Source organism: Aythya fuligula, chromosome 6 (assembly GCF_009819795.1).
Source record: "Aythya fuligula isolate bAytFul2 chromosome 6, bAytFul2.pri, whole genome shotgun sequence".
NCBI classification, from domain to species: Eukaryota; Metazoa; Chordata; class Aves; order Anseriformes; family Anatidae; genus Aythya; species Aythya fuligula.
The window spans coordinates 19,335,471-19,357,403 of record NC_045564.1 but is presented as its reverse complement, the minus strand read 5'-3'; the positions used below and the strand labels follow the sequence as shown (position 1 = coordinate 19,357,403).

General features: G+C 38.2%; 1 protein-coding gene across 7 annotated transcripts; it reads right to left on the bottom strand.

Annotated features, from left to right (window-relative positions):
* Positions 1-2,285: 2,285 nt before the first annotated feature.
* Positions 2,286-21,736, bottom strand: FASTKD1 (FAST kinase domains 1). 7 transcript variants are annotated; one of them, XM_032190659.1, is made up of 17 exons: positions 19,598-19,658; positions 18,914-19,106; positions 18,135-18,234; positions 16,744-17,245; positions 16,308-16,376; positions 15,193-15,318; positions 13,609-14,007; positions 12,365-12,475; positions 11,068-11,199; positions 9,576-10,062; positions 7,950-8,064; positions 7,151-7,279; positions 6,263-6,394; positions 5,051-5,164; positions 4,614-4,755; positions 3,451-3,565; positions 2,286-2,413 (listed from the first exon to the last, which is right to left on the bottom strand). In XM_032190659.1, the coding sequence occupies exons 4-17, from the start codon at positions 17,076-17,078 to the stop codon at positions 2,324-2,326; spliced, it is 2,496 nt and encodes an 831-aa protein (XP_032046550.1). In that variant the 5' UTR covers positions 17,079-17,245; positions 18,135-18,234; positions 18,914-19,106; positions 19,598-19,658; the 3' UTR covers positions 2,286-2,323. The 7 variants fall into 7 exon arrangements, with proteins under 7 accessions (XP_032046550.1, XP_032046553.1, XP_032046551.1 ...); XM_032190662.1 differs by lacking the exons at positions 18,914-19,106; positions 19,598-19,658 and adding an exon at positions 21,710-21,736; XM_032190660.1 differs by lacking the exon at positions 18,914-19,106.
* Between the last annotated feature and the right edge of the window lie 197 nt (positions 21,737-21,933).

Genomic DNA, 21,933 nt, shown 5'->3' with positions numbered 1-21,933 from the left:
TAACTATTGCCTTCCTAGGAGAGAGGGGTAAACACATGGGAAAGGCACAGCCATCACAGCTCATTTCAGCATGTTACTGTACATGGGTACATAATCTGTGGGACATCTTTTCTGTTTTTCCTTTAAGTCCTCAGCTTTTCAGCTGCTCTTAAAATCTTCTCCTTGACTCCAGTTAAATCACCAGTTTAGAGCAGCCTATCTGATCTAAAACTCGCAGATTTATTTTAGAAAGAAAATGACTGCAAAGGATCAAAAGCAGCACATTTTATCAAAATACTTGTTTTATATTTTACTTCTTCTAAATGCACTTTCTGAATCCGCTGATCGCGAGTTTCAATCATCTCCCCATTGTGAATAGTACTAAATTTATCTATACATAACTCAAACATACCTGAAATGCAGGGTCCAGCCTAAGCACATGACTATCCATGACTGATCACTCCAGCTACAGCCACTTCTACCTTTTTACACTGCATAGTTGCTACTTGAAGACCACCTGTATGGAAGCAGGGTATAAGACAGCCCTCTGACTTGAAGCCCACCTTCTGAGATCCTAACATATATTGATGATTATTTTCTCAATTTTACACAAAATAGAATATACAGATAGTCTGTATGCTGTGCCTTCAATGACATTTCCTTAAAGCACTTTTACAGAACAGACCCTTGGAGCCTTTTTCAGTTCGATCAGAAGCACCATCACCAACCACAAGCAGACAATTTACTAGTATTTTCAGTCATCCCACACATGAGGACTGCCTCAGGTGGAGAACACCTTGCAACTTATATCAATTCTGTCCCTTTTTCCTGGATTTTCATCAGCACATTGATTTGGATTGAGTCAATTAAAACATATTCCTCTCCTGCTACTGAGGTTTAAAAAAAAGTGACTGCCAGGTGCACAGTGGTCAATTCAGAAATGTAGTTGCTTACCTCTGCCAGCCTTCAAACAATGTGGTAAAAAGACTGCTTGTACAAAAAATGCAAGAAAACATACAAATATTGTGTGTGTCTGTGAAAGAGGCAGGGCACAACTTGCTGTCCTTGTGAGGTAGCAGGAAGTGTAATCACAACAGCTGCTTCTGAAAATGGGCCCATTTGCCATAGTGTAACCAGTCTACAGTTTATTACTTTACAATGAACACTCTCCTGGCTATTCTACTTTTTTCCTTCTACGTTTCAGTATCTTATGCCACCTGACAAAACCCAGGCTCAGTGTGATCACAGGAAGCCTGATAACTGGCAGATGGTTTTGAAACACCAGAAATAAAACAGTGTTTTTCACCACCAATAACCAAGGTAGTATTTATGACTCTCTAAAGACTTTTCTTGGTCTTGATTCTTGGTTTCATTTTCAGCCTAATTTTGCTCTTTTATGCATTGCATTATTTCCAGAATATGTTTAGACAGTTTAATTTTGTTATCATTAGTGAGGGCTAGTCCAATGAACAAGGCCATAAAAATTTTCATGAATTATCCAGTCACTAGTAAGTACCTATGTCTGGAAAAAAAGCATTATTTCCTCCTGATCTTGTGTAAATATCTCAGTTATCCCTTTCAAGTTACACTGAACTGCAGTGCAGATGTTTCCAGAGTCTAGGTGGCTGCCAGATCTCTAGAACTACTTTACCTTTCAGGTATGTGAAGGTGTTCCAGAAGGCTTAAGCCGTTACTTCTTGTGCGCACACCACATCACAGGGTAGAAAAAGCAAGCAGCTGGGAGGTTCCTCACCACACAACACCCTCCCCTGACAGTCACCCATGTTCTCTCTGTTCTAGAAGATGAAAACAGAATGGCTGTAATTGCAGTCCTATTGCTGTAATAGCAGTCCTATTCTTAGTAAATCTGCATTTCAGTTTCTTGGTTTCACAGTACAGAGAATCTCTGTTTGATCTCTATTGCTCATCCTGTCACAAGCTGGAGGACAGACATAGTTTCCACTATGTCTGCTGCCTCCTCTCTTACATTCACAATACTTCCAGCTTTTTCTTTAGACAGTTTCATATCTGACCAATCTCTGTGCTATTTATTTAGGAGGCAATAACGAATTTTTATGGCAAAACTGTCACAGACCCATGTACTTGATACAGCTTCCACCAAGGGGAGATTTTAAGCATCCTTATCATATCTTTGTGGCACATTGTGACCTGCCTTTTATACTGTAACAAATTTTGGATTTGGTCTCATTATACCCAATACCCAATGGGAAGCCTTGGTCCAGCTACCTCACAGTTTTTGGAAAGTAAGTATTCCAATGTTATGAGAAGTTGAATAGAATATAAAGTGTTTGTACAAAAAATACTTTTTATTATGTCTTCAACATCACTGTGTTTCATATAGACACCTTCTCAGATACTCTAGCTGTTCACCTTTTGTAGACAAAACCATAGAATTCCATTCAAAGTGAGGAATCTGTAGAACAAAGTCACAAAAACTTAATGTTAATGTTGCCTGATACAAATCACACACCACAAACCACATACCATCTTACAGCAAAGATAAGGCTCTCTGATGCCTGTTGTTCTCCACCTTAACATATTTTATCATCTGTGTCCTAAGAGCTAGGTTTATTCTAGATACTGAAAAAAAAAAAATTCTTCTTTATGCAAGTAGAGTCAGTTTGCTTTCAAAAAGCAGCAACAGTTGCAGAGATATGAAGCAGGTACCCACACAATACAGGCTATGACTACTCCATTACACCATCTCCCACTTTCCATATTTTGAAACCCAAACTGAGAGAAAAATCCCAGGTCATCATAGTTTGCAACGTTAACGCATCAACCTGGGTGGTATGTCAGCAGGCTAACATATACTGTCAGGCAATAGGAGAAAGGATGTTTGTCATGTTGACAGAAAGAAGAAAACCTTAAGCTTACACGAGGGTTCTAATTAAAGTTAGAGTAGGTAACACAGTAATTATATATACTGGAGAATCTGCATTCATGAACCTCCATTACCTAAATGTATCTATGCTTATGAGTGAGAATAAACTCTGGTCACTAGTCTTTGTAGTCACAGTACTACCACTCCACCAGACAGCCAACATCCATGACCCACATGTGAGTTGCCATAACTGATTCTGTGTGGGTCTATGAGCGTATGTTCAACTTTTTCTCATGCAAAAATCTTTGGTGTATTGAACTGAAATTTCCATTTTAACTTTTTTTCTTTACTCAGGCTACGTTGAGATTGCTAGTTTGCCTGCAGTAAGGTAAGGCTAAGACTTTTTAACTTCATCCTTGCTTCAGGTGCTTTCAGAGAAGGTGCAAGTTCTATAAAGTCTATAAACAGCTCAAAATTTCACCCCTAAATTAAAGAATGGTTCTCACCCAGTAGGTGTTTTTAACTATTAGAGGAAAACTACCTTTAAATCTGTTGTAAGGAAAATGTATCAATCTGCACTACAGGTACAATTCAATAGAAGACACAGAATATTATTGACTGCTCACCTGAATGACCCGGTACCCCAGCATTTCCAGGTGTCGTTTTTTCACTGCAGCTTCTCCTTTCAGGTGATGTGAACCTTTGATAAAAGCTTTTGAATCAAGAAGTTCCAAAGCAATTCTGCAAACAACAAAATTGTGGATTTACTTTCAGGTTCCACCTGAATACCAAGACGTGGTATTTCTAGCTCAGTTGATATTTGCAGTAAGACCATTACTAGATAAACCTAGCAATTCACAGAAAAAGAAAATTAAACAACTTCCTGGAACTAGACAAAACATTTTCCTTACATTTATCTAGCCATACTGGAACTTCACATCACTTTGAAAAAGCATTTCTTTCTTGCATCTGTTTTGTTCAAATGGCAAAACCAGCACCCAACATGTTCAAGGCTTACATTCAAAGAGGTGGGAGGAAATCAGTATTCTAATCTCATAAAATACAAAGGTCAAGAATGTACCTGAGTAATCAAAAATCTAAAATGTCAAAAATCTACCCAAGTGTACTGGGTTTGGCTGAGACAGAATTAATATTCTTCATAACATCCTCTATGTTGCCATATTTTTGACTAGTGATCAAAACAGTGTTGATAAATCTACACCCATTTTTTTGCTGTTGCTAAACAGTCCTTGCATAGCATCAAGGCCTTCTGTTTCTCACTCTGCCCCCACAGGGTGTAGGCTGGGGTTGGCAAGAGGCTGGGAGGGGGCCCACCTGGGACAGCTGACTTCAACTGGCCAAAGTGATATTCCACACCACATAACTTCATGCCCACAATAAGATGAGGAGTTTTTCCAAAGTAGTCAAAGCTTGATCTGCTGGTGGTGAGTGACTGCATTTGCAATGCTTGATTTCTGTTCCTTTTTTTTTCCCCTTCAGTTCTTAATCTATATTTATATTGACTGAATATATGTATTTTTTCTCACTTTCATCCTCCAGATTCTGTTCCCCATCCCACCTGAGGGGCAGTGAGCGAGCAAGTGGGTAGAAACTTACCTGCTGGCTGGGGCCAACCCACCACACCTAGGAAGGGTAAAGCTTTGGGAAAAGGAACAGAAAAATAAACAGCCCAGGGATTCCACCAACTATTTAGGACAAAACCATCAGAAACCTGGACTAAACTTGACCTAAGCTGGGAAGAACTCATATAAGAATTCCAGGCACTAACCTCTGAGCCCCTGGTGGCAGAGCCTTTCTCTCTTCAACCTTGATGTCACATCTCCAGTGTATTCCCTCCAAAGCACCCAGAAGTATATTCTGAGCCATATAGGAAAGAGGCTTTTTATTTTTATCCAGAATGCACTCAAAATCTGTGAGAAAACACAACTCTGTTTAGGAGTCTGAAAAAAGAAACATAATTTGATCAGTATAGTGTTTACATTCAGAAAAACTAAGTGACAATCATAATTCGCAGTATCCAACGTTTGTATCTGTATTACATAACATTTTTTAAAAGTGTGTTTTGTACTAACTGCCAAAACAGCAGTTTCTTCTTTGCAGTATCTTGTGGCCTTAGAATCCACAGCCCCAGGGGCTTCCTAACTTTGGTGATAATAGTGGTATCAGCAGTCTCCATAGCAATCCTTAAAGGAGTAAAATTCTCACCTATTTCATAGTAGTATGGTGTGAGAACAGACACTCTTGTATAATGGCTCCCTCCTAAGATCTCTGCCAGCATTTTGTGAATGTGCTGTCGCAGTGGATTTATTCGGCTCCTACCTGTAATGACAAAATAAAGAATTCACATATCAAAATGCACAACAACCAACATTTTGAAATAGAATTTTGTGAAACTGCATTTTTAACAGTCAGCCCACTGAATTGAAGAAGCTTTTACACTGTTCCCTGGTGTTATTCCATCATAACTCAGAGATCATATCACCACATTTTGGGAGGAAAGTGACAGGTGCCTACTAATGTACTAGGTGCACAAATTGCAAATCCAGACTTTCCATCCTGAGTTTTCCCACTCACATTCAACAAACACTTTGGCTTCTGGTTTGAGCGGTTCTCAGGTTTCGCTTTTACTTCTTTTTAATCTTGCTTAGACCATTAAATAAGCATTTAGAGCTTATTATAGACTATATATGTACTCTATATATTATAGAGTTAGACCATTAAATAAACATTTACTGATTTTGCATCTCTTATGGGGATACCCCACTATCTGTCACTGCTCTACCTATTTCAGATTGTTTAATGCCTTGCTCCATTAAATATCTTCAGTCTCATAGGTAACGCAGACAAGTTTGCAAAGTAGATCTCTCCTTAAGAATTAATAGAGGAGATACTGGATTTACATTGGCTAGACTTTCCGAAATGGTCACTGTTCTTGAAGATCTCAGCTCCTACATCTGTGAAGCTGAACACTTAACATCTCTCAGCCTTGATGGACCTCGATTCTTCTGAGGAAGATGACAGCAGTGAGTTTAAAAAGAAGTAGCAAAAATGCTCACCCTAAGAGATCTAAGTCAAATGTTCATCCTCCTAAGTGAAGTAGGGATCAGTGATGCATTCTGAAAACACAGCATCTCCTCTAGTAGACAATCCTGATGATCCTGTTCCTGCTTCATTCCCTATGTCATATATACCAACTCTGTGTATATAAATTGTATTTCTTAGGTATAAATATCCCCTCTTAAGTACATTAATATGCTCACACTTTTCAAGAACACACCCTTGGTGGATAATGGGAGTGTGCCTTTCTGAGCTTCTATTGTGTGCTATTGTCAGCAGGAAAGTTTTAGAACAAGTGCCTAGCAGACTGTTGAAAACAGATTATTACAAGGGCAGTTTTTCCCCTCCTAAATTTCTTACCTGTATAAAAGATGTGGTGGCAATAGTGCTCATGAAACCAAGGGATGTGAAACTCCGGGCATTCCAGACAGACTGCTCTGTTCAGTTTCATAAGGCGTGAGCGGACCCTCTGCTTTAAGGTATCAGACAGGACTAAATTAAAGTTAAAAAAAAGCTGTGAACTGAAGAGTGAAAAACCCATTACATTTTACTAGCTGGCTACCTCTGAATTATTTACTAAATAAATATCCATGCACTATATCCATGCACTGTAGTATTTATAATATTCGTGCCACAAAATTTTAAAAGCTTCTCAAAAATCCTTTAAAGAAAAACGAAAAGTAAATGTTGTTTGATATTAAGAAGAATAGCATAATAGAAAGTAGCAATTTAAACTCTCTCATCATTTAACTTTTAGTTAGGTGGTGGATGACAAAATGTCAGTAGTGCATCTATAGCAAACAATGACAGGAAACAGTCAAATAAACACTCAGTCTCTTACTAAGGGAGAAGAAACCAATGCGACTCATTTCTTACAGGTAAGAATTCCACATTATTTCTTGACCTTTGGACTCTGGCTCTTTCTTGCAATACTACTACATTCAGGTAATTTTATTCCCAATAAAATTGAATATACTGATTGCAATAAATTGACTATAAAATTTGTTTGGATTAACCCTCATCTGGCAGCAGCATCTGTAATATATATCAGTATTTTAAAACAAAGCACAGATTTTTGTTCATTCCTTCCCTTCTAGCCTTCAAATACTGACTAGATTACATAGAGGGTTTTCTCCAGTACACCAAATGATTTAAAGAATAAGTCTACTTCTGAAGTCATATATATGTCCACAATTTCATTTTATGTCAAACACTACACAACCAAATTCATCAGAGTTAGATATTTACCTTCAAGTTGAGCATCCAATTTGCTTAGGAAAGAAACATTAAATATTGTCTTTATCAGAGCTGGAGGAAAATAACCAGCCACTGCCAAAACATGACCAAGCAGCACCAAGTGGTGAGTTTCAAAACAACCTTTAAAAGCCAAACGGAAATCCATGTTAACACAACATACCATAGAAAGGACTTGCAATGTTCTCCTGCATCTCAACTCATCCAAGTTTCTGTCTTAACATATTAAATGAACACATATCCAGATGAAGGGGTACCTCCGCTAACTGCACCAAAGTGTAAGGTAACACTTGCCATTTCTTTGCAGGAGGAAACAACTCCGTCTTAAAAAGGCAACTCCACAACATTTCAGTAGCTAACAATTTTTTGCACTTCCATTAGGCTGTATTATCAAACAAAAAAGAAAAAAATTGAGTGGCCATACATTTTCCCCTACAACTTAGTCACCTCTTTGTGATGAACTATAAACATGTCCTGTCCTCATCTAATGTTTCCTTGGGGAGTGCCAAAACAATTAATTCCAATACCTGCATAGTACATTAATCAGACTTTTCATTTGTTTTACACTATGCTCAGGATACTTCGCTATTCCCTTATTAACAGCATTTTTTAAAGGATGAAATGAAGCTAGAAAACCCCATAAAACATACATTCAATCTTGCAGAATATTGGTAGTAACATACAGGCACAGTTTTTCCTGTGGCTTAAAAAAATGCCATCTTAATCCCATTCTTGTCCAGTATAAATAAAATGTCGATGTGTTACTCAGCATATGTTTTTCTAATGCACTTACTCAAGTTAGAAGTAAGATGTTGGATACAACTCTCAAAGAACTCTTCATTGCCAGGTGGATCATAGTTCAGAACAGAGAAAAGGCAGAGAATAAAATACATTTCAAAGGGATGGATCTGGGGAAGAGAGGAAAAAGACATTGTAAAGCCAGTGTAAAATATTCTAATATTGCTTTATAATAAAAAAGGTTTCATAATTCGTTCAGAACAGGAAGACTAAGACTTTTTTTTTTGGGGGGGGGGGGGGCCTTAGCTTTTACTGGAGAAAAATGAATAAAATAATAAAATGTGGAAGTCATTAAAATTGCAACTATGGCTAAAAATCAAAATCTATTTTATGTAGATAATCCAACTGTTACTGTATGCTTAGACTTTAACCTCTTAAAAAGGTTTCCCATCCAACGCTCTTAAAGAGAGTATGCTCTCACAAGAAAAAATTGAAAATTTTCAAAAAATTGAAAAAAGACAGCAGGAAAACATAGTAATTTTGACCAAAAAGACAGGGTACTGAGGAGATCCACACAAGAAGGGGTAATGAAAAAACATACACCATCTGATGTGGCTATACTGTAAGAAGATAAAAGAAATATTTAATTATAATGTACACCTGAATGCAAAGATGAGCTCCAAAGAGAGTTACACTGAAGAAAACGCTTAAGCTGTGGTTTGTTCTCTGAAACACATCAATTCAATGCTCAGGAGAAATCCCTAGCACTGTGCTGTTCTAGTCCACCACCTCCATCCTTCAAGAAAGATGTAGAAATAGAAAAGGTACTGGGAGTGTATGTTTCCATGTACAGCCACACTACATTGTTTATAACACGCAGCTGTGGAGAAGCTGAATGCTTCTCTTAATATAATGTACTGAAACTTTCAGATTTCATGTTTAAGGAATGGAAGGAAATGCTTTTAAACAATCATGAATAACTTAAAATAAAAAAAAAAAAAATCACTATCAGTGTGCCATTTTGTAAAGGCTTAAAAAATAAGTAGATTCAAATCCAGAAAAAAGAAAGTGTAGGACAGATCCATTAACAGCTATTAGAGAGGATTATTCATAGGCCATCTTTAGCCTACAAAATCTTGGCATTTGTGGAAGACTGTTCCAGGGAAAGGATCTCAAAACCTTTATTTGTCCTTGCTACCAAACTGTTTTCACATTTGTCAAAGCCTGGATCCTAAGCTAGAATGACTTCTGGCCCAATGCAAAAATACTGTTAAAAAGCTGCAAGTATCATGGAAAATAAGAGACAGCTACAGCAATCTAAGTATCTACTTAGAAAACAGTAGCCAAGTCCAAATCTGTATTTGAAGTCTGTATTAATTGAATGAAATTACAAACTGCTTCATATAAAACTCCTGCAAGTGAGCTAAAAAGATTACTTGAGTACACTACCTAAGAACATCCCTTTTATTTTTATTTTTATGTTTACTCAAAATCCTCACTCACTTGAAATGGTAGATTCAAGAAAAAAACAAAACAAAACACAACCTTCAGGCAAAACCTGAAAACTTCAGGTAAAACCAGCCAATGGATTTTTAGGGCTTTAAACCTGTTCCATTTACTACTAATCTGTCCTTTCTTACTGAGTAACTTACACAGTAGATGGAAAGAAAAACGGTAATACCTTGTCTGTATTTTCAACAGTTACAGATGCTATTCTGTCAAGTAATGAAGGACAGCGGTGGTTTGTCTTTATGAGAAAAAAAGACAACTGTAATAAATTTGCCCATGTTACTTGGTCTATCAAGTGCTGACACGTGGCCACAGTTTGCTCCCTGATGACCTCCTGAAACCACTCTCCATTCACATGTGTGAGTTCTTCCAACAGAAGATTTAAATTCCCAGCTTTGCGAAGCCTCTGAAATCCACAGTCATTTATTTTCTGCAGAAGCTTTACACATAGCTCTGAAGTGTTTTGCCAGTGCAACTGGTCATAGTGATTCCATTTGATAAGAGCTGTAGCAATATAATTCAAATGCTGGAGATTGCACTGAGGTAGAATTGCTGTTGCTTTGTTTACAATGATTTCTTCTACTTGAGAGGAAGGAAGCATGGCCAGAACACGAATTATTGCAGCAGTATCAGCAGGTATGACACTAGATTTTAAAAAACTGGAAGAGATGCAAAAGAAAAATAGGCCATCAGTACTGACATAGGGCAAATGTTAAAATAAATCAGTAAATTACATGCATGAAAATTCTATTCAAAAAGTCAAGAGCAGCACATTGTTTCAAGCATAAGTACAAAATGAATGACATTGTAGAAGTTCACATAGAGAATGACTACCAGCTTTTTTCATTCCAAGATTAGCTTCTTTCTTCTGATTTATTCAAAATTGAAAAAAAGAAGGTGACAGGGGGCATCTAAGCCAGTGAGGCTTCACGTGTTACTGAGAACACAAAAGTCCTTAATAAGGATAGATCTGTCCTTGTTAGCCGAGTCTGTGGGTTTCTAGGGCCTGGATAATTTCTGTGACTGCCAAATTAACTCCTTAGCAGGCGTCATGGGGAGCACCAAGTTCTGAGATGCCTGAGGAACAAAGGTATCATCCACAAAAAAAACACATTCAGCCAGGGCACTTCATTCCTAGAGGCTGAGAAGTGAAAGTGATGGTGGCAGATCTCTTTTCCCACAATTCCAGAATTTCCCATTCTATGTGGCAGCTTCATAACCACGAGAACTAGGAAGTTCTTCAATCAATAGAAGACTACTTCTGCATCATAATTTCACTTGTTCCCACCAGGACACCCTTACTATATACTTTTCATTACTTGTTCCTTCAAGTATCAGAGAAGACAGTAATGCATAGCCTTCCTGTAAAGTACCAGTAAAAATTTCCTGTTCAATGTCTTTATTTTGCAGTGGCCAATGGAGGGAAGAGAAAATCTATTTTAAAAAGATATCAAATTTACTAGCAGATACTGCTAGGTCTACAGTTGAGACAATATCAATTTCCTGTCCTTTCACGTACGTGTTCACAGAATCAAATTGTTTTGAGTTTGTTACTTCTTCATATTTCATGAAAACAATTTAACGTTTTAGCTTGTTATTTAAAATATTTAGACAACTGTGTAATACTTCAATAGGCCATTACTTTTTCAGGAATACATACTTACCCAAATAGCGATGTTTTTAGTTTGGCAAACAGCTCCTGATCGCGGCAACGCAATAACATCAAATACTGCGTTAACTTTATCAACTGTAATACATGATAGCTATCCAAGTGTTTGTGCAGAACAGAAACCATTCTGAATACAAACAGAAAAAGATGGCATGGTATTATGTTAATGCAAAAGATACTGCAAAACACAACATGCCATATGAAAAAGGGGTGTCCCACATTGCACAGTACCTAAGTGGAGGGTTGTATACACCTGTACTCCTCTCCACCTCAGTTTTGATGGTGCTCCACTTAGATGCAACAGCCTCTCTCCAGCTGAGGGCTTTAGTTATTTAATCTACTATCACAGCAAAACAGCTACTCCTCTCTAATTACTTCTGATACAGAATTTACAACCAGTTAAATTTAGATCATTGGAACGAGCGAATCAAGAATGGGAAAAAACAGAACACCACCGCCAGGTTCAACACAACTATACTCATTTAAACTGTAACTGTAGTGTCGCTACATCTATGTTGGTCTAAAACTGCCAGAGAGGTCTAGATTTGTATAGTGTGGTAATGACTTCTATTAAGACCTTTTTTAAGACAGTGAGATTCAAGGAGAAAAAGCATGAATTCACCTGGTCTTCCCATCAATACCACAGTTACATTTGTCTATTTTCTTACAAGGATCTATTTGGTTCATACAACTACGTTCAATCTGGGGTGCTCATAACCTGCTTTTAACTCTGTTCCATATCACATATCTGATGATAGTCTCATACACCTAAAACCTCAATTGCTTGCACCCTAACTGTATCAAAGATAGTACCTCTCCTATAAACCAGGTTCAATTTACAATTGCAGAAAATCTAGGCTTGGTTCTTAACAATACAACTTAGTTCAAATTAGAGCACAATAACTTTTGAAGAAACAACTCGCATCAGTAACGTGTCCCTAAGATAGGACGCGTTCTCTACAACTTCATGTATGCTCATTTCTCTCATAAAATTACAGTAATTGTTAGAGAATAAGTTTATTCAGAAAAGATATAGTAAAGAAGATAAAAGTTGTATTATATTATCTCAATAAGATTCAAATGCCCTTCTACGAAATTCCTGAACTGTCTCAACTACTTCTGGGTCAAGGTGTGATATTCTGAAGTCTGTAATAGCTAATTATATAGAGTGTATGCATTTGTATGTAAGTGACACACTCTCCACTCCCAGTGGGATATTACATAGTTTTTCATACTACATGGAAATAATTTGCCTATAGAAGAAAACCATTTAATAGTATTAAAAAAATTACTTTTTGAGTAGATGAGAATTTCTACATTTCATTTTCTGCATTGTCTTTAGTATCCCCAACACCTGATGACTGCTAAATCCTTCTGCCATGTGCGCTGCAGTCACTAGCAACCTGAAGAGGAAAAGAAAAGATTTATTCTCCTAAGCAAAATTTTTGAAAAGATGGAGCAAAGATTGTAGCAATGTTCTTTGTCTGGGAGGAAAAAGAACCAACATACTACTTTAGGAAATACAGGAAAACCAAGGGCCTTTATTTTGTGAACCCTTCTTCTGAACAGTATGGCAAAGATCTATGGCACAGATAGAGACGCAAACGTACTACATCAGGTCAGCAAGTCCAATACTTCTGAAAGTAGTACAAAAATAAGGAAGATACTCTAAAGCACTAAACAATTCACCATCAATCAGCAAACTACAGATAACAGAATCAAACATGAGTTGTTCTGAGACAAGTAAGACTAATAACTTTCTGCTTCACTTTGACCTTCAATAAGAAGTACAGAAAGATCTAGGAAAAGGTTTTGGCCACCTGTGGCAAAACCAGTACAGGCTTTCATAACTGATTGTACAGTATATCCAGAGCTCTGAATAGAAGTAAGTGCTCATGAAGAAAAGCCTGATAATATGACTAATCATAATTAACATAGCAAATTCTGCCTAAAACCGAAGACTTTGAGAGATCCATGACTACCACCACCCCCAAAGAAGATTTTGTGGTGCAAGACAAACAGGCAGAGCAAGATCTGCCACACAACACTATGCTCTAATTGCTAAATTAATGCTGGAGGGTTCCCTGCTGCCATCCCTTCATATAGAATAGGATGTACAGCAAACTGAGATAGGACAAGACTCAGACTGTTTCAGCTACTGCACATCTTAAAAGGAAAAAGCAATACATGCTAATGCATGTATTTCTCAGGGGAAAGTCAGTAAGTTTGTTAACACCATCCCCTGTGAAAGGAAATGATTCAGTTTAAGAGACAGAGCTGCAGGATGGCCTTGAATAACAGTATTCCCACTCCCCTTTGTTTATTAGATCCAGCTTTTGATGCAACTGCCACAAGACAAACTGCTATGACAGTGTTTCCAAAAAGAAATAATTCATTGCTATAAAGTTACAACTAGAAAACCTAATGCTCAGCTCATGGAGAGACTCAGAAATTCCCTGAGACACTAAATCATTTTCAATTTGTGTGTAAGATTACGTGTAAGTCATAAATAAGACAAAATTGTTAATAAACTTACCTTTCTCTCACCTTGGATCCGGCCATAGGCCCAAGAATAAAAAATAATTTTGAAAAGGTTTCAGGATCATGATAATCATCTATCGATTCAGACAGCAGCTGTTTAGCAACCAAGCGGAATTCAGCACTGTCAAAACCCAGCTGCTCATACAGTCCGAAAATAATACTAATATTGTGTAAATCAAGCTGGGAGGCACTTTTAAGGAAAATCTTATTACATTTTTCTAGCAATGGATAGTATGTCAGTTTAACATTTTGAAGAAACTGTGTTATTCTTTTGGCGTAATTGAAGTAGACCTCATCCTCTTCTCCTAAGAGCTGTTCAGCCTTCTTTAGTAATCGATCTCGAAAACTCTGTGAGATAACATCAGATATGCTGATCATCAAAACTGACAAAATCCTAAAAAGATTCAAAAGATTTTATGCTTACAGATTGAACATAGTAAGTAACACATTTCAGACTTCTTAAATAAACTAGCCAAAGAAAGGAATGTTAGTTAGAATGTTGCTGACTTCTGTGTCATGGAGAATTTTAAATCTAATGTACAAAAAATAGCTAAGCAAAAATCACTTGTCTAAATAATTTCAAAATTCTGCTTCCAGTGAATTACTGAAATGACCGTGATTTTTGAACCACCTCTGACAAAGTTGTGTATGATAAAAATGTTTGCCTAATGCACACCCCTGACTTGCCTAATTCAAATATGCAAAAAGATCTTTGATGTTCAATGAAAACTAAAGAAACCCAATCAATCCTCAAGAGACAGACTGGGGAAACTAGTCACTACCATTCCTAAAGAAAAAATCCCTTCCTAAGGGGATAACTAAAACCAAAGGTGAATCAATCCTTTAAAGAAATGCTGTCTCATTCAGTTAGATTCATAAACTGGCTGCCCATATCTGTAAAAAATAATAATAATAATAGTAAAGAAGTAAAGAAGTTGAGACTGGTGGTGGTGCTGTAAAAAGAAATAAAAAAAGAGCAGCCTAGAGCAGCCTTTACTAAAATGACCCAGACAGAACAGAGGCAAGAAAAAGAAGCTCAGACTCTTTTGACAAGGAAGACAGGTTTTAAGTCGTTTTAATATTAAGGTAATCCGATAAATATCTTAGTGAGAGAATTGATTCATTTAACTTGTCAAAAAACAGTCTAAAAATGACACTGCTTTAAGATTCCATATTACTACTCACAATAATAAACTATACTAATGTCATAAAAGAGAAACTATTCATCTCATAGTAGACAGACAAGTTCTAGTGAATCACTAGCCTCTAAATTCTCAGAAAACTCCATGTAAAATTTAGAATCTGGTTAAAGAAATACCTGCTGTTTTTCCACTGTAAGTGGAACATCAGTTTTAATTCAGCACTTAGATTGGTTATAGAGAAACTCTTCACAAAGTAATTGGGAAAATAGAGTCACCTGAGCAAACCTGTCCATGAAAAGCCCAAATTGGGAAGAAAAAAAACAAACAAACAAACAAAAAAACTTCAGTTAAGAAAAACGGAAAGTGTTTAACAAAGAAACCCCAGCAGTTGTGACATACTGCTTCTCATGCTACTCAATTTCACTCTTGACGCTTACCTTATATCCTCTATAGAATCCAGTTTCATGTCCACAATATGAGCTATTTTGCCAATTACGGGACTAAACTGTCTGCGCTGCTTGTATAAACACAGTGCAAATTTCGACAGAGCTGGTAAACTAAGCCTGTTAAGACATCAAAGAAAGAAAAGATTATTTGCCTTTTATTTCTAGTAAATAGCAAGGCAAAAAACTAATTCAGCAACTGTATAAAAGGTTACACTCACATTACAAAACAAAGAAATGATATTTACACATTTCCTATTTGGTCACCTACAGTGATACCTTGAACTTTGTCAAAATACCTCCGTACTTTATATGAAAACATACTGTGCACACACAGCTCTCCAAAAAATGGAAGTTCTTCAGTTTAATCAGATCAGTTTAAGAGATCTATGAAGATTACATCCTGAAGCAATAAATTCTGAAATAGCTAAAATTGATGTAAATTATTACCTAAATGTCATTTTGTGTTCATGCTACACTGAATTTATTTACTTGTCAAGATGCCCCAGGTGTTAAGCTGGGAAAGGCAATTCTGTGATGTTGGTGCCCAGACTGACACTCCTGCCATTAAGCTGAGATGAAAAAATTAAAATTACAATACTAAAAATTAGTATTACAATACTAAAAAAAAAAAAAAATCACAATGGGAAAATACTGGTGTTTTAAAATAATAATTAAAAAAATATTACTAGTATTAAGATGAGCTGGTACTCATCATTACTAGTATTAAGATGAGCTCGTAGCTGGTTTCAAACTACCATTTCAAAGTTGGACAGCAAGCACGAAGTTATCATTGTAAACATCAAAACTTGCAATTTGCTTCAGACATAAATCACAGGCAATATATTTCAAAATCCATGTTAGACATCCATTGTTGCAGTATCTGAATCTCTTCAGCATCCAAGTACCAAACTCCATCAACTCAAAGCCTCAACATTATATAAAAATAATTTCCAAAACCTTCAAAAGGCAACTGACACTTAAAATACTCACATAATGTTTGAAACATTATCTTGTAAATACTCTTTGAGAACTCTGAATAGCATTGTGTGAGGCAAACCATGCCTACACCTTACACCCTTCACAAAGCACACAATTACAGTACTTGCCTTTCTAATCTTTTCCATGCTTCTGTAACAAGCACTCCTGCTAGAGAATCATGGTCTTCAACATTGAGCCTTCAGAACGAAAACGTAACAGTTTGAAAGTTTGCTTCAGAAATTGAAAGGAAATCACGCAAGAGACATATCTTCACATTATGTATCACATCTTATGTTTCTACCACTCCCTCCAAACGTATCTAAGAACACATTATAAACATTTGTGCACTAATCATAACCCCATTTACTGGGAGTGCAAAACATATCAATCCTGCTTGGAGCTGGCAAATTGAGGCACAGAAAGTTGTCACACAGTAAGAGTACAGAAGCTCAGGCAGAACAGCGTCCCCATTTCCTCATAGTTGGAATTTGGACTCACAGCGACACTCTTTTTATTACCAGATACAGAATGTATAGATGTGGAATTCAACATAATGCTGCCTACCTCTGAATACTGTACAGGGTGTCCACTATCAACTCATTTTCCATGTGTTCTACCTTGTTTTCTGCTAAAACACAAAGAGCAAGAAACTGGGAGTGATTTCTTACATAGTCACTAGTCCTTAAGAGAAGGGGCCTCTTCTTTTGCAATTGCCACAGCACATTCAGTGCAATTCCCACGTGTTTTTCAGAAAGCCTGGCCTTGTTCCTTCCAACAAGACTGAACACTTCATCTTCATGGGTGCAGTTATTTATCTGGCTCAAAAGCAGATCACTACTCAGAGTTCGAGCTTGGTAACGTCTCAGTGCAAACAAATAAACCTTCCTCAAACAAAGCATTTTGCTAAGTCCACCAGCTATCTTTAAAGTGTCCAGAAAGGTCCTTTCATTTTTCACAGTAAAACATGTTCTTGCAAAGAACAAACTCGGGCATTTGGAAGACAGACGATTATTTTCCTTTCATCCAGTAGGGCCACTGTATTAAGAATAATTCATTTCTGAGGTACCTGGAGTAAGATAGAATTAAAGCAGTCACGTACAGTCATCATTACCAACTAAAAATCAATGTCTCTGCCTTTTAATCTTCTAAGTTAACATAAGCTTAAGAAAAACATACATCCTGAATTCTTCTCAGAGAACCTCCTAACAACGTACACCAAAACACTCAAAAGCGCTAAGAAAACCTGTCTGCGTGGTAAATTTTCAGATTTAGAAACCTACCTCTAAAACGCATGTGCTGTCATGCTAAAATTGAGAAGGCAAAGATGGGCTCTATAACGTGCCGGCAGCATGTTCCCAAACTGGGGTCTGGGAACTGAAAGGAAACAACTGTTGGTAGTAAAAGGAAGTGACCCAGCAAGAGCTCCTGAGCTGGCATCGCTGGGTGACTCCAGACCTATACCTCTGCCCAGCCCACACTAACAGCAACTGTTCCCGGCCTATGAGTCTCTCCTAGCGTTTTCTTTTCACTCTGCTCTCTCTAGTCCATGTTTTGTAAACAATGAAGACTTTGCTATTTGACTTCTAGTCACAAAGGTTCACCACATCTGTAACACAGAACGATGATCAGTCCCATCAGCTAAAATCACTGTACAAAATAAAAACAAGCTAATTCCCCAAATGACAGTGGAAACTACAGTTTTATCTAAAAAAAAAAAAAAATTGGCAAATACTGATTTGTTTTCTTAATATATCCCCCAATTTATATAGTGCCAACAATTACATATTCTACAAGCTACAGAATTGGTTCTGAGCTGCAGAACATAGACCAGATGTGGTAAATACTGTGGTACACCAAAAAGACCCATTAAATTCCCTTAAATCAGAGACCATGGAAAAGTCCAGAAGTCTTGCTTTAGGGGATATAACCACTACCAACAAAAATTATCAACATACCTTATTCCCATCAACAAAAACGAACGATCTTCAGCTGGAGGCATGATTCCATCAGTCTAACATTATCAAGACCAGAGCAGCAACAGGTACTAGGTCTCTACTGAGAAAGAAAAAAAAACTTCTCATATGAGATTTTAAAATGTAGATTCAGTAAGCTGAAATACAGAACGAAGATTGGTCGAGCCACTGCTAAATCACAATCTAGCAACTTTAACAAAAATCACAAGTACTAAATTGACCGCTTTTACAAGACCATTCAGCAATTTTTTTATCCCACATATTTTCCAAGCTTTTTTAAAAATACTTCCTCTGTTCCCTTTTGCTGGGTAGATGCATATATATGAAGAAAATCATACAGAGCAACCATAGCCAAAAACAGAAACTGTTGACTGTTCCACCAACAGCTTGTAAGTAGAAGCTGCTATCAGAATTACTGAGCTACACAAACAACCTATTTTTTCCTCTTTGTAAACTAGTGTGTTTCCGCTCTAATGATGTGATAGCAAAATACAGCTTGAAAACTAGCACAGTTTTAACCTTTTTGCAAGACCACATCTGGAGTCCTAGCTGTAAATGAGTATTTTTGTATTATTATTATTATCCTTTTGGAGAACTAAGACAGCATCAGAGGAATCCCTTTAAAAGAATGCTCATATATTTAAACTTGTTTTTAAGAATTTATACAATGTATTACAAAACATTAATTTTTATTAGGATATTTTTGCCATGTTTACTGTTCCTCTATTTTCATATGTCCATGTGGTTGCAAAAAAAATTACCTTATCAATTAACCTTTACTCTCCACCACACTGGCAAGCTACTCAGCTATAAGACAGAATGAAGTAAATAAAATAGATAAAGAAAAGACAAAAACTTCACACGCAGAATTTCCCCATAAGCCCAGGTAATGCATCCACTCCCCCTCTTGCGCTGCAATGGACCGTGCATCCCCTGTGCTAGTGACTGGGATCTCTGTAGAAAAAAAAACTGCAGGAAGTTTTCAAGGATTTGCCTTTCTGGAAGGTATTTAGCAGATGCAAGGGATTTATCACAAGCTTTTATGTGGCTTAAGTTGTAATTAATTTTAATATCTTATAAAAAGAAACCCAAGAGGAAACATCGTATGTTTTTAAACTTAGGAATACATGGATTAAGAGTAGGAAACGATTACCCACCTAAGTAACTATCCTCTTCTATCTACCATACAAACTTAAAGCACAACAAATTATTTTAATTATTTAATAATTTAATAAAGTATCTTAAAACAGCTAAAAGCGGACGAAACTTAGTAAGTATTATCAAGACCGCATTATAAACTGGGGTAAGGCAGGAAATTCTCCGCACAGGACACGCGTACACCCTCTGCGCGCCGAGGACGACAGGCGCAGAGCGTTAAGAGGCTCAGGCATTAAGAGAACCGCTTATGCCACACGGGACGCTTTCCACCCGCCTCTGAGCGCTACCTCCCCTCCTGCGAGCCGAGCCGCGGCCACGCGTGTGGCTGGCAGAGCTCCTGGCGCGGCCTTCCTCCCTTCCTCCCCTTCCTCCTCTACCTCCCCTTCCGAGGCCGCCTCCCACTTCCCCGCCGAGCGGTGGTGACTCGGAAGCGCTTCAGAGGCGGCGGGAACGGCAGGGCGCTCCGCCGGCGGCCCGGGCCTTCCACCCTTGCCCTGTCCGGCGCCGCCTGCCCTCACCGCTGCCCTGAGAGGCCCCGGCCCGGTCCCGCCGCCCCTACCGGGCCAGGCCGTCGGCGCCCGCCGGTTGGCGGAGGGGTGGAGGCCGCCTGGGGGGCACAGCCTCGGCCGTGGGGTGCGAGGTGTGTCCTTGGTGCTGGCTTAAAGATTAAATAAGGAAACGCAGGAATCAGTGTTGTGTGCGACCTTTAAGGCATCCCGACGCCCGCAGAGCAAAATCTGACAAGTCCTTAACTCGCGTTTTCGCAAGACTTCTGCCATGCAAGCCATGGAAGGAGGCTGCTCGCTTAAAACAAGCACATCGCCTCACCTCCGTGCTGTGTGGTGCGTCTCTGCGCTGCCTTGGTGTGTGCCCCAACACAGCATCCCCATGAGCTGCCAGATGTACGGAAAAAGGGGAAAAAAATAGGCCTTCCAAAACAAATAAAAGAATATTTTTAAAGTTCCAAGGCCATATTATTATCTGTAGGTTCATGCCTGGTGCACCCCACCAATATCAATTATTAAGGTCCCATTAACAAAACCAACTTTTATATAACATATTTGGAGGGGAGAAACACCATCTCTGTCCAGAAAAATCACACTGGGACTGAAGTTCAACAAGAGTGAAGTTCATGTGTTTGGCTTCGCTGTACTGGAATTAACATTACCTTATTTGTACATTATATTTTTCTATGCTTTACCAAAAAAAAAGTTTAAAAATATGAGTTCTAGTACACACATCTGACATGTTGTAACATGTATGTTGTTTACATTGTATATGTATAGCTCCAGATCATCTTTCTGGACCTTCTCTATCATCATCTAAAATAACAAAAACCATCTAACAGCTAATGATGTGGTCAGTCACATCGTTCGATTTAAGGCAACGATAAAGTCATACTCATCGTGCTCATTTATTCTTCTAGCTTCTGCGGTGCAGTCTGAGATCATTATCATTCTATCTAAAATCACAACCAGTATTATTACCATGACCAACTTTTGAGTTAAGTGACTGCCTGTTTTATAGCTGGTTTGGTTTTGTCTTTTTTCTATTGTTGACTGCATTTATATCTCAAATAGTGGATGCTTATGAATATGGAAATCTCACAAAGTAGTAAAATATGCCCTATTTTGGGTAGCACGTACCTTTTAAGAGAATCTCAGGCCTTGTGCAAACTAGCAAGGAACTCCAGGAATCTAATTTCCCTGTATAAAAGTAAACTTTTCAATATTTGTATGTAAGGACTTCTGCAAATTATGTGCATTTTTCAATTACAAAATGCTGAATATTTTAATTTTGACTCGTCAAGTGCATTTGGGTGAAATCAATTAGCTAATCAATTAATAATGCAAATTAAAAATGTTAAATTGCCTTAAATTTTAAGTTGGGAAGAAAACAAGATTTACCGAAGTATGTTGTGCTGAAACTGGTATTGATTCGCTAAACAGTACTCTGATCACCAACTTTTACAGGATTTCATAACTCACAGGGGCCAGTCTCTATTTTCCTTTTTTTTTTTTTTTTTTTTTTTCTGGCAGAAATTTGGAAGGAGGAAATTAATTTTCCAACAGGAACAGAAGCCTGTTGAACATAGCACTTTCATTATTTCCTGTTATGTACAATTACCAGCTCGCTGGTCTGAGTAGTATGTGTGTGCTTCGGGGTGAGTCTGACTAAATTTTGAAGGGGCTCACAACTTTATGTTGTGTCATAAAATGTCATGTCCCTACGTCTATTACAAATTGATATAAACTTTGAATAGGACTAGAGATGCGCGATAAGATCAGGAACTTTGTTCCACATGAACTTCTGCAGGAAATTTCCCGTTTCAGCTCCTTACGAGCCCTAATGACGCGCGCCGAGCCCCCATAGCAGGCGGTGTGGGACGCCTCCTTTACCTATGTCCCGGTCACTCCGGACGCCGAGACGTGGCTGGGGAGGGGGGGTGAAGCCCAGCAGCAGCAGTCCGGGGCGCTTCGGGCGGCCGAGCCCCGCTGTGCCGGCAGGGGGAGGCCCGGCCCCCCGCCACACGGGCACCCTCCCGGCCCCGCTGGGGGCGGCGGGCAGCAGGGGTGGCGGGAGCGGGCGGCGGGGCGGAGCGGCGCTGACGAGCTGGAGGGGG